Source organism: Rhizophagus irregularis, chromosome 10 (genome assembly GCF_026210795.1).
Source record: "Rhizophagus irregularis chromosome 10, complete sequence".
NCBI lineage: Eukaryota > Fungi > Glomeromycota > Glomeromycetes > Glomerales > Glomeraceae > Rhizophagus > Rhizophagus irregularis.
Window position 1 is genome coordinate 2,450,054 of NC_089438.1, and position 18,355 is coordinate 2,468,408.

Sequence of the window (18,355 nt, forward strand, 5' to 3'; positions counted from 1 at the left end):
AAAAAAAATTTCTTTAATTCCCGTTCGATTGGATATTTGTACAACACTACAGAGAAGTTTTAATTAATTTATTTGAAATTTTTAAAATTTAAAGCTTGTGTCATTTTTGCTTGCCCTTATTTGAAAAAATTTACGACAAATCGTAAATACAGTATATTGAATACAGTATTTTGCTTAATGGAATTTGAATATCACTATGAAAATAGGTGAACCGAAATTTTGCTTATTTTAAGTCATTAATCAATCTTACCGGCATGGCTTTACGTAATAATTCTTTCATTATTATATTTCACTTTCACTATTTCGTATGCTCCCGAATGACTATCAGCTAGATATATCATATATGTAATAGCTCATGTGCAGGACCTGTGCGTATGACCCTAGAACAATTAGAATTAGGTTATTAGCTTGCACGTTTTAACAAGTTTTCTTTCAAAGGTAAGGGACAGCAGCAAATTGTCGCGTGATCATTTTATGTATTATTAAAGAAATTGTCCTTCTTTTAGCCAGTTAAGACACGTTAAATTTTCCTTTTTTTTTTTAATGCTGGCCGAATTTTCGTCCCTTAAACTTGCATAATGCAAAATAATATACTAAGTAATAATCTCTGCACGATATTCACACACTTTACAAAAAATATATTTGAGCTTGATTGAATGATTGATGTAAAAAGAGGAGTTACCAGAAAGATCTTATTCTACTGATGGTTGTTCTAAAATTCTAATAAAATCAAAATTATAATTCCTTAAATTTTAATTTCATCATTTTGATCAGTTAAGAATCTTCACGGTTACACCTATGATACAATGTGGTTGATAATGTGATAGATCCATGCAATATAATAAATGTCAGATCGGCGATACGTGATAATTAGCCAATTATTATCATGATGGGATTTGTAAAAATTTCATGGCTCAAATTATTGCTATGTTACTAGCGCAATAGATTATCAACCATCGTACTTAAAAGTCTGAATCATTTGAATCATTTTAATATATTATATATAATATAATATGATCTGTAAAAATTTTTTTCGTTTTTACTCTCCTTTCTATTTAGAAAAAATGTCAAAAGTTTTAAAAAAATTATTTGAGAAAATATCTGCGCCAAAGCAAAATGGTTGGTAATATTATTTTACAAGCTTCTCTTTATTATACCTTTGATTATAATATGTTGTTTGCTTGTCTTGATAGATATTGAATTAAGTGAAAATTCCAAAAAAATGATTTGCAAATGGAAAAAAACAAAGAAGTGTTGATAATGAAGACCCGTTGTTGTTGGTTGAATGGGACGAAGTTGGACTTGTTGCAAGAAGTGTTGCTAATCAAGCTCACACAAAAATACTTCTAGTAAACAATATGTTTATATAATATTACATTACTAATTCTTTTTAAGTATTTTTTTATTTTTTTTATTAGTCTTGTAGGATATGCACCTTTCCCTTCAGTCACGAATCCATCTGACTGTGCTTTCGGCTTCGTTGATACAGCAGGGTTACCAGCGAAACAGGCGATGACCAATGCAGTTGGTGCGCTTGTAACCTATGTTAATTCTGCAAATGGTAATTGGCTAGACCGGTCAATGGGATGCCAGACGTCGGACGGGTATTTCTTATAGAAATTCCCAAGAAAGGGCAGTATGACGCTACAGAAGTCACATATGTGTTTAGTTGAATATTAATAGTCTTGCTACAATTTTTCAATATATAATTTGAAATTGTGATTTTTTTTTTTTACTTATCTAAAGTTACTAGACTTTCTTTTATAAATCAAGCATGTATTTTTTTTTTAGAAATATAATTACAAATGTTAAGACATTAATAAATAGTAAAGTTTATGCATATGCTATCACTAATTTTGTTTATGTCCACTGTGGTAAATATTAATAAAGTTTGCCCATATTATGTTTTTTAAATATTTTCGGAAAAATTACCTCTGGTAACAGATCATGTGACTGAAATTTCTGAGATTATGTCCTGGAAAAAATCCACCGAAAACTGAGGTTGGAGTATGGTATAATGAAGGAGATTATTATGAAGATGATGACACACATAATGAAGGATATCATTACGAAGATAAAGGATATTATTATCGTAATGGAAGATATGAAAGAAAAGTCTCACCAATGACGAGTCCGATCATCTCTCCGGTGACCGCCTAGAATACTCGAATTATTATTTTTTTTCGAAACATGTGGGTCGCTTATATATTATCCGCAGTAGAGGAAACTTCGTTATGTGAACCGATCACCTGAAATACGCTGGCAAAATTATTGCCAAAGAATAGGGGCTGTGCGACGTGCGAATCGCATATATTCGCATTATTTTTTTCGACTTTATTTTTTGCGTCATGTCTCCAGGCACGCTACTATCATACTAACAAAACAATATTCAGGTATGGCTATTTTTTCCAGCAATCATTATTTCGCATATGAGATTTGGGGATGTGTATGCTCATCCTTCGTCATTTTTATCAATTTGCAAGAGGATTGATGGAATGACGAAATGCAGTGCATAATTGCTGGTAAAAATCTGGGGAATGTTTTCTCCCGCGAAATTTTAATAATGCTATAAATGAGGTCAGTATATTTTTTTCGAACCTAGTTGAGGGAAAAGTCCCAATATGTTGAGCTCAGAGTCAACTAAAGCTCCAGAATCTTTCCAGGTCCCAGAGAGATCTCGTCCATCTCTTGCTAATCATAGGAATCTTGCTTATAATATCTTGAAGTATCTTGAGGATGATATTGTTGGGGATAAAGAAATTTTGGAGCTAGAGCCATGTTCTGAATGTACGAACAATATTCTGGTACTCCCTCTCAAAGCACTTACAATACTGTCATGTGGGCATATTTTTCACAGGTCGTGCATCGAGAAGCAACTTCTTTTTATCAAACCCGGCACATGTCCATTTCCGGATTGCGGGAAGACTGTCGAAATTGTCGTGAACCCAAATTCTACTAGGAGAGATTCACAATCATCTCAATCAAGTGGAACTTCGGCCTTAACTAATTTGATGGGCGAAAGGTTTAACTTGCCCATATTTTTTTATGAATCGGAAAATTTTGTCTGTCTTAATGAGTATACAGTAAAGTATTACGGTATTATTGTATAAAAGGTAAGTTACGATTAATAATATACAGGTACGAATGGACATGCTAATCATAATAGTAATTTAATTATTAACTTAATATTTTTAATATTGATGTTACGATTTGATAACAACTATGATAGATTAACAATTAAAATCGAATAATAATAGTACTTGCAAATCAACAAATAACAATTATCGCTGATTTTAATAGGATATTTCTCTTCAATATTTTCTTCTATATTACCTTTTGTATTACATTAATAATGTTTTCACCATCTAATTTCAATTTAATAGATGAATTTGATGAAGACGAATTTGATAAATAGAATTAATGATAAATAATTCTAATAATCAGGTCTCGGAAATTTTTCTATCAAAATGGCAATTTAGCATAATTCAAATTTAGATAGTAATCTTTTGCATGTTTAATAACAATCACAAATGCGTAAATATCAATCAAAATTTGTATACAGCAAAATAAAGTAAATTCGGCAATTTTATTACGGTATATAGTTCGTAAATTACAATTAACTGCTTTATCACAAATATAAAAAATATCATATTTCAGACTATTTAAAAGTAATAAATTATAATCATTTTTCGTTTTATAAACTTTTATCTTTGCTTTTAGTTGGGTGACTTCATTTATCAGTTGGACGCTTGTAAATTTTATTATGATCCTTTGTATATATCTTAATAGTAGTACGAACGATACGATTAGTAAATGAATTATCATACCGGAAAATTAATGATCATAGCTGTAAATACGTAACTATTTAAATAATACCGGCATTTGACACCCCTAAAGTATGTCGGCACATGATCGATTGAATTATTTTGGCCAATAATCAGTTGCGTAACTGATTAACTAATCAGATCAATCGGTTTTCTCACCAAAATTGAGGCACGTCATTAAACAATACTCGTTGGAAACATAGGCTCGCTTACTTTAAAGAGAACAGAACATGAAACCCGGTGGAATTTTTGTGGAGTATGGTATACGCGAAAACAAGATGAGCACCTGTTATAGATTTGTTTTTCTCGCCATCCTCGACTAGTTGGCGTCACAATGTTTGAATACATTTGAGGTTTGAAAACTTTTTTGTTTATTGTTTTATTCTTTTTATTTGGGATCTATAGCAAAAGCTGGGATGCGTCTGATTTTTTCTGGATGAGTCTAGAAAAGTGCTTTGTTATAGTTCCATTATTAATTGCTGAAAGTACTAGAATGAATCTGAATTCCCGGGAGATGCGTCTCCTGGGTGCACTTTTTTTCATTCAGATACGTCTGAATTAATCAAGGCAACCAACTTTTGATTTTTCACACATATAACACATATAGGAAGGACATCTCATACCGAAACTTTATCACAATCTCGTACTGGCCCGTTTGTATTGGTTGTCTCAGATGAAATTCGCGGAAGGTCTTCAACATCAGATGATTCAACAAAAAATCGCGGAAAGATCTTTAGTTCAAAATCGTTCAAAGTAAAGATCTTCTGGATCAATTGTTCTACTATCATGAAAACGTTAAAAAGAGCATCTGGTACATATGGTACGAATGCCAAAGCTTAATTCATCAAATGCTCTACTTACATTACGATTTCAACGAGGCACTTTCTAACACCACGCGTGAGACTATAAAATCCGGTAAACATTTAAACTCATCTATATTATTATGTTTAATTATGTGCTTAACCTTTTTTTATCATGAAATGGTAGTTTTGAAGCAGAAATCGGCCTATAAATCTGAAAACAGGAAAAAGAAAATTTTTAATTTGTTTAATAGAATCTGATGATCTGAGCGAAGCAGAAGATGATGGAATAGAAGATGCGATCATTGATGCTGGTGCGTAACACCTATTGATACCAATCAAAGTGGGAAAAAAGCAAAAGCCTGTAAGTAAGAATAAAGGTCTTTCTTAAATTTGTTATATAGACGAAATGGAATTATAGGTAGAAGAATAATGAATTATCAAATGATCAACCTCATTAAGCTCCTTTACAGTTGTTGCTGAGAGCTGATGATCCTCATAACTACAATTATAGATCAAAGCTACTATTGGAGATGATGAGGGACAAACTTCAGAACAACAATGTATCCATTAGAACAAAGTGCAGAAGACAATTATGAGTTGACCCGTTAGGTAGAGTTGGAAAGTAATATCCCGAAAATACAGAAGAGGAAACAGTTACAGCTGAACTAGTCTACAAATCAAAGCGAAAATCAATTTGAAAAAAGGCTAGTTGGTATTAAAATATCGTCTTGAATTTTATGGTGAGCATTTTTTAATGGCTCTTGTTTATATCTACGGGATAAAAAAATCGGATGGCTCAGTTAGTATAGAATATGATAAGGATCTGTTTACGCGAATCTCCTAAAAAAATTTCCTATCTTTTGATGAGTGAACAGGGAGTGAACAGGCCAAAACGAAGAAAAAAACGTGGATGATAATCCATGGCCTGCAGAAGAAATTTCTCATACCATCATCATTCCTCCAAATCTCCATCCATCATCGGCGAGTCCTTAATAAAAGTATCATTCTGCTTGCTATGTTATCTTTCTAATTGCTGTTTTTCTTTTTGAAGTCTAATGGCCACGACGAGTCTGAGAAAGATATACAGTAGTTATGTTGCGAGAGCCTTGTAATGGCAGCTGAATCTTTCCAATTTGTTGCATCTGGCATCGTTAGTTCAAATTTACGAGATTTTTCAGATCTTGCTGAAAAATTAGGATTAAAAACATAAAATCCTGGGTAATCTCATTTATGTGAAGTAAGCTCAACATCGATAAAAGAGCTGAACAAAGAAATCGGTTGAATTGTTCCGACTTACCACAACAGATGCTGAAAGTGATGCTGAAGGTCTTGATGGCGATGAACAGATGTCAGCATCGGATTATGAAAAACTCCGTCAAAGATATAACAATAGGTAACTTTAAAAAAATCTGAATAGCTATTGAGTACTGGTATTGTTATAGAAGTAAAGAATTGATTATCGAATCTTTTTTAAGATTTTTTTCATAGACGGCCAGCCTGACGTCAAATCGGTTCAGCGCTTAGGGAGCATTGGAAATTGCTTTAGAGCCAAATGGGTCTACATGTAAAGAGTTGTTGAGATCGATTTTTGAGAATCGATTTTACTATTTAGTATTAATTTTTTTAGAATCGATTCTAATCACTATGTAGAAGACAATCTTTATGCATTTGGACTGAAATGTACTCAGTCTTAATTTTATTTGTGTTTTGTTACATTAACATGATTATATTAGGAGTAATATATATCTTTTTTTCAGTCTGAAATTGAATTAAAATCTATTTCCTACTAGAACTTTTAACGAAAGAAAATCATAAAATAAGATGATGATGGTAGTGATGGTTCATAATACTTGTGAAGAATATTAGTTTGTTATTTAAGTTGCGTGGTTATGGATGAATCTTTAATAGAATGTATTTAAATTTTAAATAGAAAGTATTAATAAATTTATGAATTTGTTAGAAATTATCCATTATATTATTAACGAAAAATTTGCCATTATATTGTTTCTACAATAGGTAAAATCTGAAAAATAAAGCCTAAAGCCTTATTGGGATGATATTATTCGTGAAAGAAAAGAAAGCAAAACTATTCCGTTATTTTATTTTTTTGGATTATTATTCATTTCATGTATCTAATGTAAAATAGTTGTCAGTTGAGAACATACATATCACTGGAAGTCTCGACCCGTTAGGGTAGAGTTGGAAAGTATAATATTCAAAAGTTAGGATCCAAATATACTAGTCTACAACAAAAGCGGAAATCACAAAAAGTTGATTCCATCTAGCCCTATTAAAGTCTATAACTACCAGTACAATAAGTGTTTAAAAGCGATCGAACAAAAAATACAACCCTTTAACAAGGGAAATCTCGAAGGCAAATTTATTAAAGAAATCGTTTAAGGTTAGTAATTTTTGCGTGCAGAAGAGCATACTGTAATTCGTTGATACATAACTCGCTTTGAGTCAGATAAATACTAGACAGGGTGCCCACTGAGTTTCCTCGTCGTAATATCAATTATTAAGGCATAAGATTTTTTGATGTAATTTCATTTTCGTTTATTTATTACTCTTTTGAGATTGACAAAAGGATAGAAAAGAGCGATTGACTGAGCTTATTATATTGGTACAAAACGAAGAAATTGAAGGGTGAATTCAAAATATTAACATTAACTCTCTGATCCTTTCCTTCTATTAATTATACAGTACAGGTACGAAACTTCATTAAGTACTCATGTGAGAGAGGAAAAGGAATTATATTCCAGCCAGAAATTGCGTAAGTATTTGGTTACATTTATTCTCGCATTCACAGTAAATTGATATTTTTTCCTCTTCATCTAGTGTTCAGCTTTCCCGAAAAATGAATCAAAACAAGGCCAAGAGGTATAGGTGCATAATTTTTTGCCAGAAAGTTATGGATCTCTATTACGATGACATTTCGCAACGTTTACCATTCGTTAGGCGGCATATATATTCAGATTGAAAATATCAACATATTATGCCTACCAGATAAAAGCGGAAGAAAGCAGCTATCTCTTCCAAAAAAGGTCGGATAATGAATGGTAAAGTTTTGTGTCGCCTTGAATTTATGTGGCATTTTTTAATGACTGTTTATTATATCTACAGGATAAAAGATCGGTTGGCTCAACTAAGGTGTGTATAGAATACAACCCAATGATAAAGGAGCTCAAAAAATTTATTGTGAACAGGCCAAAAACCACCAGCAAGAATGTGGAGGATGAGTGTGATCATCTAGTAGAGGAGGTACTAGCAGCCAAAGTATGATAGGTCAAGCACTTCAACCGTAAATATATTCTACAACTAATTTGTTTAATTGGTAAATAAAACATGTCTATTAATGTATGTATTATTAACTAATGTAGCTAAACAAAATTGGGAAAAAAGTTTGATTCTTGATGCAGTATGTGATAGTTCCAAAGCCTCCTCTAGAAGTATTTACACTGACATTGAGCAAGAGGAGCCATAAAAGAATGCAAATACGACTCATGATGTAAATTCCTAAACTCATATATAACTTGTTCCACTTTACGTCCACTCTTTAATGTTCACATGTGATGTAGGTCCATGTTCAAATTGCTGCTTCACGATAAGATTTCATATCAGCATTGGAAACTGTCAGTTGAATGGGAGGAGATCATTATCTCGGAAATTAAGCCCAAACCCAAACTTGAACGGCCTCAGCTTGAATTGTTGAAAAAGTATACACTTGACAATACCAAGGATCTGCGAAAGGTTCTTGCTGAACCATTTGTATGGTGCACACAATCTAAAGCTTAAAGGGGAGCTGAAAATGAATAGAAAAAAAATTTTTTGTTGTTATAAAAAAATTTAGGCCTGTTATTTTATAGAATATTACATTGTGATTATAAATAATAACGAGTTTATAATTTAATCATGAATCTATTATTTTTAAGATCGTCCATATTATATTATATGTAATATATAAAAATATTGCGAAAATCATATTGCATAATTTTCAACCGCAAATAAACTGAAGATATTTTATTTGAGGATAGTGAAAATAATAAAGAGTTAACTGTTAACGGATAGTGAGCCAGAGGATAATTGTATAGATTGATAAGGAGTTAAAAAAAATATCGCTCCAACGGCTTTGAAACAATATTAAAAGCTCTGGAATTTCTTTGAGAAGATAATGCTGAAAAAGAGCAATCATGTGATATACATATGGTTGCCACCTTTTCGCATATTACCTGGTCCTGTCACATTTTTTTTTTTAATTTTGTATTACTGCTTTTTATAGACGTAATATTATTGTAATACTTTGTAATAATTAATCTTTTTTTAGTTAATATGCGATAATTTTTAAAAAATTAATATTTTTTGGTAATTATCCGGAGCGAGCGAAAGGACTAGCAAGTAATGATAATACTTCGCAAAAATATCTTAAAATTGGTTTTTTTTATTAATGTTCAATAATACATTGTAACAATTAAACATTAAATATTTTTTTTATAAATATGTAAAGTTTTCGCAAGAAATTAATTTTTAAAGCACTTCGCAAATATTAATGTTTTATTGTAAAAATTTGGTCGTCGGGATTTCGTAGTAATTCATTTAGTTTAGTATTATATCACGTACAATATGACTGTTGTTTTTAAATGCAAACTCAATTGCCTGGCGGCCCTCTTTCGAACTTTTTCCTATCATTATTGAAAACGATAATCTTCCCACTCTTTAAAGAAACATAGAAATTGCTTCATTAATTTCTTCATTTCTAATTTCCGGTTATTAACTAAATTCACTTTTAAGTCACTCATTCTCACAAACAAATGCGAATTTTTTATAATAAATAATAAACCTATTACATTATGTATAACATAATTCCAGCCCAAGAATAAAATCAACATTTTTATACATTATAAATGATCAGGTTCCAAACTGGTTTTCACTAGATTGGTACATCTGGTTCGAAGTTTACAATTCGTGTTACATTCAAGTTTTGAGTTTGCGCATTTAAAAATTTAGAAAAGCAGTAACCATTGACGATAAGATTGAGATAAAGTTTTATTTATAATTCGACAAGTAAAAGATTCTTGTATAAAAATTGACTTAAAACTTGTAATCTAATCTACTTTGGAAAAAAGTTAAGAATCATTATAAACGTAATAATGAATTCAAGATATTTGGGAATTTTAATATTAACGGATAATAAAAAAACGTATTTGGAATAATATTTACGCGGATAATTATTAGATTAAAACTTCATTACATTTTCAAATAGCTAAATTATCTCAATTTACGTATTCTCAAGTACTAACTATAAAGTATTAAATATAGTAATATAAGCATACTATTGAATGACTACTAGCTAAAGAAAGCCCAATTTATGTATTACCATACGTCCATACCAAATGGTGTATTTTCAGGAGATATGTTTGAATTTTGATGCATATGTAATTGAAATTGAACAGCTCATCATGGTCTTAATGCAGAAAAAATCACTGATCTTGGGCGCATTTTTAAATTAACAGGAAAAGTGAACATTTTGTGTATTATATGATAATATTGAGTATCTATGTCATGCTTAACATTAATTAATCGTGGCCTGGTATGCCGCCACTTTTTTTTGCACTAATGTTGTCATCTCCAAAGGCCAAATTTCACATTGGTCTTATATCGCAATTCTGGTATGCAAATACATTAATTATGGAAAAAAATTCAATGCAATCAAATTTTCGCAATTTCAAATGATGAATTTGTTAGTTAAATATGATATGCAAGTGATTTTTCATATCTAAAGAATAGAACTGAGGATTTAGAATAGTGAAGAAAATACTTAATTTAGCAATTGCAACAGGCAAAACATCTAGTTTATTAAATTCAGATTCCATTGGAATTCAAATTTTACCTTCTATTGCCCGGAGCGAACGTTAATCACATTAGATCACGTGGCGAAATCCACTCGTCACGTCACTGAAATCACCAATAAACAAAAAAAAATAAAAAAAATAGAAAAATAGATGGGTATGATACAAAATTTATCGCTCCTGGCCCATAACGGCTTCCGTTTCCTAGTTTATATTCATTTCTACATTGCAAGAGGTAGAATGGAAGAGCTTTAGTATGAAATACATGAAAAGAGATGGAAATTGAAGTGGCTCAAACTGTACAAAGAAATGACATAACAGAATTCGCTCATACCATCAGCAACCCAATTAGCATTAGAATAAAAGGTCAAAAGCCCAAAAGATGAATGGAGTTTATAAAGGTAAAAAAAGGCGATTTGATCAAATCAGTAAAGAGAATGATACTAATTATAAAGATCATGAAGAATATCAATATAAAAAGCTTCGAAAAGCATTACAAGATAATTCAAAACATAGGTACGTATATTCATTTGATTTATTCTATAATTTTATATTTTTTATTAACATTTCTTTTGTTTAATAGATTTGGAGTTAAATGAGGGTATAGAAGAAGAAGGTAAAAGCAAGTTAAGATGGTGTGAAGTTTGTGAAGTTTGCAATCGTGAAGGTCATAATGCACGAACTTGCTCAAATAAAAAACGTCTAAATTAAATTTTTAGTTCAATTTCATGTTTAATAAAGATCATTTTAATATATACATTAAACACCTTAAAAACATTTTTATTTTTTTACGAGGGTTCGTATCACATCTAAGTACAAATACACAGAAAATCAAAATGATCGCCATAACAAATGTTAAATACAGCGCTGTCTTGAACAAAAATGATATATAAAAGTGTGTATATTGCTCTTTCATTATATTTTATACAACAAATTTTTAAAGATTTAAAATTTAAAAAAAAATTTCAGTACCACTGGTGTGATTAATAAAGTTGTGAACTATTCACTTTTTTCTTTAAAAAAATAAAGAAATTATGAAAGTTTGACGTTAACTTATTCAAATTAGCCAATAGACATCAATTTCAAATTAAAGACTTCGGAGTTCGGACTTTAAAATATATCGGATATTGCATAATCTATTAGTAACATCTTTATCCTACATAACCACAGCTCCATGCACATGCAAAAAATTTTGTGGATTGTTCTACAACAGATCAAATTAGTAATTTCTGTGATCAGCAGCATTATGCGTGATGACGATTTAGTGAATATTCATAAATATTTAATAACGAACTTTCAATTCTTTTTTCGAAGAAATTCATTTTATACATTCTCTGAAATAATGAAACCAAATAAAGGTATATTACAAAGTAAAAATTATGTATTCTTTGATGAAATACAAATATGATTAATATTTAAATTATTCATTTTTTAGAAAAAGAAAAATCGAAAAAAGGTTTGTACGGTATATGTATAGAATGTAAACAGCAAAGAAGCCATTATCAATGGTGTCAACCATGTGAACGAAAACGATGCGAAAAAAATTTTAAAAATTGGACTAGTGGAGATGAAACAATTGATAAATTTCTTCAAGATGCACAATTAAAATCTATAAGACCTCAAACTTTTCTAGAATGGATTACTTATGACAAACTTGAATACATAAATATATTAGATACAAAATCAGAAAATAAGACAAGTACAGTATATTCGGCTATTTGGAAAGATGGACCAAGAATCAAATGGGATCAACAGAACGAAGAATATAAGAGAGTTAAAACTAAAGTTACTATCATAAAGAAGGATGGTAATGATGTTGACCAAATTAATGAAATTTTAAATGAGGTGAATTGTTGTTAATAATTTATTTTATTTTGAATTTTTCAATTCACCTGTTAAGAATAACAGTTCATTTTTTTATTATAATTATAATTATATAGCTTAAGATTTATTTGAATTGTCATACTCAAGAATATGCTCTATTAATTCAATTCTACGGAATCTCTAAACATCCTGACAGTAATGATTATTTTATTGTAAAGCAATTTCATGAAAACACTTCGTCATTGACAGAGTATATTTCTCATAAGTTCGATAGTTTAAATTGGGAGATGAAATTGCGTTTACTACTTTATCTTTCTGAAGATTTAAAATCATTACACAATGCTAAATATGTTCATAGATATTATAAGTATCCATCTAGTGTATTAGTATTTAATAATAGCTTTTGTGCAATAGAAACTTTTTTGGAATGCAAAGCTCTACCTTTATCAAATACAGATGAGAAAGGTGGGTGGTATCTTTATAAGGCACCAGAAATTTTAGTTGGCCAACCTTATATAAAAGCTAGTGATATTTATTCATTTGGAATGATTATGCATGTTATTGGAACTGGAACAATTCCTCCTTCTGATTTCCCATCACCTTTCAATAATTTTATTCAGTGTTTAACTTTTGATATTTGTTTTGGATTAAGACCACATATTCCAGATAATATACCAAAAAGTTTCAAGAACTTAATGGAGAAATGTTGGAATACTGAACCAGATTTACGCCCTAATATTCATGAAGTACACAATGCTTTATTGAACTTATGGTCATCAATTTATTATTATGACAAAAATTTAACTTCATTAAATTTAGCGTGTTTAGAATATCTTGCTGCAGACAATAATAAAGACTATTCTAATTCTAAGCCTCAAGAAATTATTCCTCAACAAGCGGAAAGTAGCAATTTAAGACTATCAGATATAATTGATTCTATGAAAAGGTTAGTTAAATTCATTAAAATGAATGAATTGACGACAAAGACTCCTATTGGTAGTATGACTTCAACATATATTTTGAAAGAAAATGGTTTAGTCTTTTGTAAAAGATTAAAAAATGGCCAACTGGTTAGCGATGAATCCATTAAAGCCTTTATTCATAAATTAAATATGCAAAATAAGCCAGGGTTTCGCTTAAGAATAATACCTATTTTGGGTATGAGTTTTGGTAAGCAATTTTGAATTTATTAATTCTTGTTTCTTATTGTAATAAACACTCATTTTAACTTTTTTATAGATGAAAGTATAAATGAGCACTTACTTGTTATGCAATATGCTGATAGTGGAAATTTACGTCAATTTCTTAAAAATCACCTAGAAAAATTGAACTGGGATGATAAAATTAAGTATGCTTATCAAATTACTGAGGGAATTAAATATCTTCATGATAAAGATATTTTTCATTATAATTTAAACTCTAAAAATATATTAATACACCAAGAAGAGGCTAAGATTAAGCTTGATATTGCAAACAATGATTCTGAAATTTCATTTATTGATCCAAAACTCCTGGAAGACGATTCTTACGAATATGATAAGAAGTCAGATATTTATAGTTTAGGCGTTCTTATGTGGGAAATATCTAGCGGTAAACCTCCTTTTGCTGATGGAAAAGTTAGTGAAAATCTTTTAAAAAATGATTTAATAGGTGGACATAGGGAAGAACCAGTACCTGATACACCTGACGAATACTTAAAATTATATAATTCGTGTTGGGATTCTGAACCAAATGCAAGGCCATCAATTAATCAAGTTTTTAATAAATTAGGAAAGATATTATATGCACAACCAAAAAAAATTCATGAGACATCAGAATTGGTTAGTTTGATTAAAGATAATCGTCTAACTGAAATTATTGATAAAAAAGATTTATCCAAAGAAAAAAGTGGATATACTATTCTAGAAGTTACTCGGAAAAAAACAGAATGTTTAGTTGTACTCAAAACTATTATATTAAATGAGGCTTTTATTCATGAATTAAAAATGCATAAAACATTGAATTCATATTTAAGAATTGTACCTATATTAGGTATAAGTTTAGGTGAGCTCATATAATTAAATGTATTGTTATTATTTATATTTATATAATGAATATCCATTTATTGTTTTATTTGTAGATGAAAGTACAAATGAATGCTTGCTTATTACAGAATATGCTAATGGTGGAAATTTACGGCAATATCTTAAAAATCAAGAAAATTTGACTTGGAATAATAAAATAAAGTTGGCTTATCAAATTACTGAAGGAATAAAATATCTTCATGATAAAGACATTAATCATCAAAGTTTATATTATAAAAATATAGTAATACATAAAAAAGAAGCTAAAATTATACTTGATATTGCAAAAAGTACAAAATCTGATTATTTGAACGATAATGAAATGAATCCATATCTTGATCCAAAATTCCTGGAAGACGATTCTTACGAATATGATAAGAAGTCAGATATTTATAGTTTAGGAGTTCTTTTATGGGAACTATCCGGTGGTAATCCTAAAGCTCATAGTATAGATGCTCCAATTCCTGGTACAACTAATGAATATCTTAATTTATATAAATCATGTTGTGATTCTGAGTCCAATAAAAGACCATCAATAAGTCAAGTTTTTAATAAATTGGAAGTAATGAATAAAAATTTAGGAGCGGAATTGATTAATTTGATTATAGAGCAAAAATTAGTTAAATTGATTGATAGAAGTGAATTAACAGATATTGAAAAAATTGATGCGGGTCATTTTGGCATTATTTCGAGAGCTATATGGAAAAAGACAAATAATTATGTTGTTTGTAAAAAATTAAATAATGATGAATCAATTAGTAATAAACCAATTGAAGCATTTCTTCATGAATTAAAAATGGTTAGGAGACTGGATTTTTGTCAAAGGATAATACGTATATTAGGTATAATTTTAGGTAAGCTAATATACTATATTATTATTACTCATTATAATAATAAAAATAATTAAATACTTACTATTTTATTTATAGATGAAAGTACAAAAGAATATTTATTTGTAATGCAATATGCTGATAGTGGAAATTTACGTGAATATCTTAAAAATCGGTTTTCAACATTATCTTGGGATGATAAAATAAAATTGGCTTATCAAATTACTGATGGAATAAAATTTCTTCAGGGAGAAAATATTCTTCATCGAGATTTACATTCTAAAAATATTGTAATACATCAAGGAGAAGCTAAAATTATTGATCTTGGTATTGCAAAAAGTATTGAAACTCAAACAAATATCCATTCAGGCGTTATGGGAATGATTGCATATATTGATCCCAAACGATTAGAGGATTATTTTTACGAATATAACGATAAGTCAGATATTTATAGTTTAGGCATTCTTATGTGGGAACTATCCAGTGGTAGACCTCCTTTTTCCGATAAAAACATTAGTGATAGTCTTTTAAAAACTGATTTAATAGGTGGACGTAGGGAAGAACCAGTACCTGATACACCTTATGAATACTTGAAATTATATAAATCATGTTGGGATCTTGAACCGAATAAAAGACCATCAATTAGTCAAGTTTTCAGTAAATTAGTTAAATTAGGAAAAGCGATGAGTATTCAAGACTTTCAAGATATTAATGATGATATGCAAGGTAAGAACGTTTAACTTGCAATAATAATTTTTACTAAAAAAATATACATGATAAATAATTTTGGTTTAAACTTTATTATGATAAATTAATATTAGGCATTAAAGATATTCAAGATATTCAAGATGATAATGACAATGATACTGATGCACAAGGTAAAAAATTATTATTTATAATAATTAAAATTATATAAGTAGTAATTTCCTTTTTTTTTTAATAATAAATTTCTACAAAATGAACTACAGAAGCAAACGTTAATGTTGAAGCAGGTAATCAACATATATGCTTTTTTGTTTTAATTTTTATAAGTTCTAATTATTTATAAATTGTTTATAATCAAATTTATGGAAGATGATATAAATAATGATTTAGACAGTAAGTTTATTCACAATAATTTTATTATTTTGAGATCTAGAATAAATAATTTACTTTGTATTTTTAGTTCCTGATGACTATTGATTATTGAATTATTTTACTTGTAAGTTCATAATTTTTTTCAATATTGTCATTATTTAAAATATACGTACATTTATTCTTGCTATTAAATACATTTTTACTTTTTGAAAAATATTTTGTATCCAATATTTTTAAATTTACAATAGTTCTTATAAATGTAATCTTTAGATTCAATGTTTAAATATATTCACTTACACATTTATAACATAAAAAATTTAGTATTTAAAAATTGATTTTGTTCTATGTATTTAATCAAATTCCTGGTTCATTTATACTTAGAATCCCATTCATCATGTAACCTGCACTCTAAAATTTTTATGTTTTGCATATTTTACGTCACTACCCAATTGTACCAGTTTGATTTATTAAGAATGTTCACATTTTTTATAAAATTTTAAAATTATTTCTATTTATTTATTTAAAAATTTTGTTATGCAGAAGTTAGATAATTATACGTGGATACGTTTAAATCACATTTATATTATCCCCTGATCGGCACTATTTACACGATTACGCAAATGTAGTTATACCTAGGGTAGCAAATTTTATATGTATTTATTTATCCGTTTCTAGGAAATTTTGCAGTAAAAATTAACTATTGATTATACTATAATGGACTGATTTGAACATTTGAGTAATTCAGAAAGATTTGCATTTTCCAAATGAGAAAAACTATCTTTTAATTTATTTGTAATCGCAATATTATTTTTCAAGTTTAATAGTAATAGTTCCGAAGCTTTTTAAAATTTTAAAATCTTTTAAAATGAAAAAAAACAAGCGAAAGAAAATTAAGATTATATACTCACGATATACTATAAAATACTTACTATTGTATAAATAAACCAGTTATATCCTGGCTAATTGGAATAGTAAAATTTTACTTTATTCCTAATTAGCCAGGATAACTAATACTTATATGGCTTATGGCTTATAGAAAGACTATATCAAGAATACGGGACAAAGATAAGTTAGCAATAAAGGAATAATTACAATTAGAAATAGATGTGAAACATCAAGTATGACTAATACGTATTTTTCGAAGGTTTATCTTATTAATGTATAGTTACGGAGGCTAACATAGTATTATTTGAAAAAAAATCTCTTTCGGTTAACATGATTAATACAATCCTCTAAAGCATAATTTTTTTTTAAATGGTAAAAATAAATCGCAAAAGTTAAAAATAAATAAATAAAAAATAAAATAAAAAATATACTGTAGGTAATTTCACCATAAATAATTTGCTGATTTCACACAAAAAAAAAATACTAAATTTTAATTGGATATTTTACTCTTCTAAAAGTTTTGCTAATTTATTCTAGGTTAAATAACTACCCAATAAAAAAATTTATTTTACATAGTATTAGTTTTAATCGAAAATTTTTTATTAGAATCTAAACACATTTATGGTGATTGGGAAAATTTTATCTATAATCCAGTAACAGTATACGTCTGGTTCACGTGATTTTACAGACTTTTTGATAACTACCACCGATATAACGAATCAATGGTAGAAATAAAATATATAAGATCAGCTCCAAAGACAAAATTAAATAAATGAGATCAGAGTGAAATCAAAGATAAAAACATTAGACAACATTAAATAAGATCCAAAGATATATACTCATGCAAGTTCAAAATGAGCCAAACCCAAAAGTAAAATAATTGAAATCGATATAAAACCAAAGACAATGTTTCTAATAACAAAAAAAAAAACAAAAGAAAGTTTCGCAATGAGATCCTTTAGAAGAAGGAAATAATATAAAATAGTACCCACCCGAAACTTTAATAAAAGAGTTTTTTTAAATAAATAGAATTTCGGTTTAAACAAACGAAAAAAATAAATAGAATTTTGGTTTAACAAACCAAAAAAAATAAAAAACAAAAATTTTCGATTAAAAAAAAATTAAATAATTTTTGGTTTAAACAAACCGAAAAAATAAAAAAAATGAAAAAAATAATACTTTTTGGTTTAAACAACCAAAAAA

At 28.7% G+C, this 18,355-nt stretch overlaps 6 protein-coding genes across 6 annotated transcripts; all 6 read left to right on the forward strand.

Annotated features, from left to right (window-relative positions):
• Positions 1–1,064: 1,064 nt before the first annotated feature.
• Positions 1,065–2,160, forward strand: OCT59_002058 (uncharacterized protein; the record flags this gene model as incomplete). Its single annotated transcript, XM_025326816.1, has 3 exons — positions 1,065–1,123; positions 1,419–1,604; positions 1,968–2,160. The coding sequence occupies 3 exons, from the start codon at positions 1,065–1,067 to the stop codon at positions 2,158–2,160; spliced, it is 438 nt and encodes a 145-aa protein (XP_025174203.1).
• Positions 2,161–2,621: 461 nt separating this feature from the next.
• Positions 2,622–3,110, forward strand: OCT59_002059 (uncharacterized protein; the record flags this gene model as incomplete). The annotated part of the gene is made up of 1 exon (XM_066144231.1): positions 2,622–3,110. The coding sequence occupies one exon, from the start codon at positions 2,622–2,624 to the stop codon at positions 3,108–3,110; it is 489 nt and encodes a 162-aa protein (XP_065995412.1).
• Positions 3,111–4,082: 972 nt separating this feature from the next.
• OCT59_002060 (uncharacterized protein) lies at positions 4,083–4,885 on the forward strand (the record flags this gene model as incomplete). The annotated part of the gene is made up of 5 exons (XM_066144232.1): positions 4,083–4,085; positions 4,148–4,177; positions 4,432–4,577; positions 4,660–4,739; positions 4,812–4,885. 5 exons carry the CDS (start codon positions 4,083–4,085, stop codon positions 4,883–4,885), a joined length of 333 nt encoding a protein of 110 aa, XP_065995413.1.
• Positions 4,886–4,920: 35 nt separating this feature from the next.
• Positions 4,921–6,115, forward strand: OCT59_002061 (uncharacterized protein; the record flags this gene model as incomplete). The annotated part of the gene is made up of 7 exons (XM_066144233.1): positions 4,921–4,938; positions 5,029–5,045; positions 5,139–5,187; positions 5,337–5,367; positions 5,503–5,625; positions 5,933–6,020; positions 6,103–6,115. 7 exons carry the CDS (start codon positions 4,921–4,923, stop codon positions 6,113–6,115), a joined length of 339 nt encoding a protein of 112 aa, XP_065995414.1.
• A 1,925-nt stretch (positions 6,116–8,040) lies between these two features.
• Positions 8,041–8,422, forward strand: OCT59_002062 (uncharacterized protein; the record flags this gene model as incomplete). Its single annotated transcript, XM_066144234.1, has 2 exons — positions 8,041–8,135; positions 8,206–8,422. 2 exons carry the CDS (start codon positions 8,041–8,043, stop codon positions 8,420–8,422), a joined length of 312 nt encoding a protein of 103 aa, XP_065995415.1.
• A 3,393-nt stretch (positions 8,423–11,815) lies between these two features.
• OCT59_002063 (uncharacterized protein) lies at positions 11,816–16,372 on the forward strand (the record flags this gene model as incomplete). The annotated part of the gene is made up of 10 exons (XM_025319271.2): positions 11,816–11,831; positions 11,909–12,318; positions 12,414–13,467; positions 13,537–14,340; positions 14,417–15,214; positions 15,290–15,916; positions 16,012–16,068; positions 16,159–16,182; positions 16,265–16,288; positions 16,356–16,372. 10 exons carry the CDS (start codon positions 11,816–11,818, stop codon positions 16,370–16,372), a joined length of 3,831 nt encoding a protein of 1,276 aa, XP_025174206.2.
• Between the last annotated feature and the right edge of the window lie 1,983 nt (positions 16,373–18,355).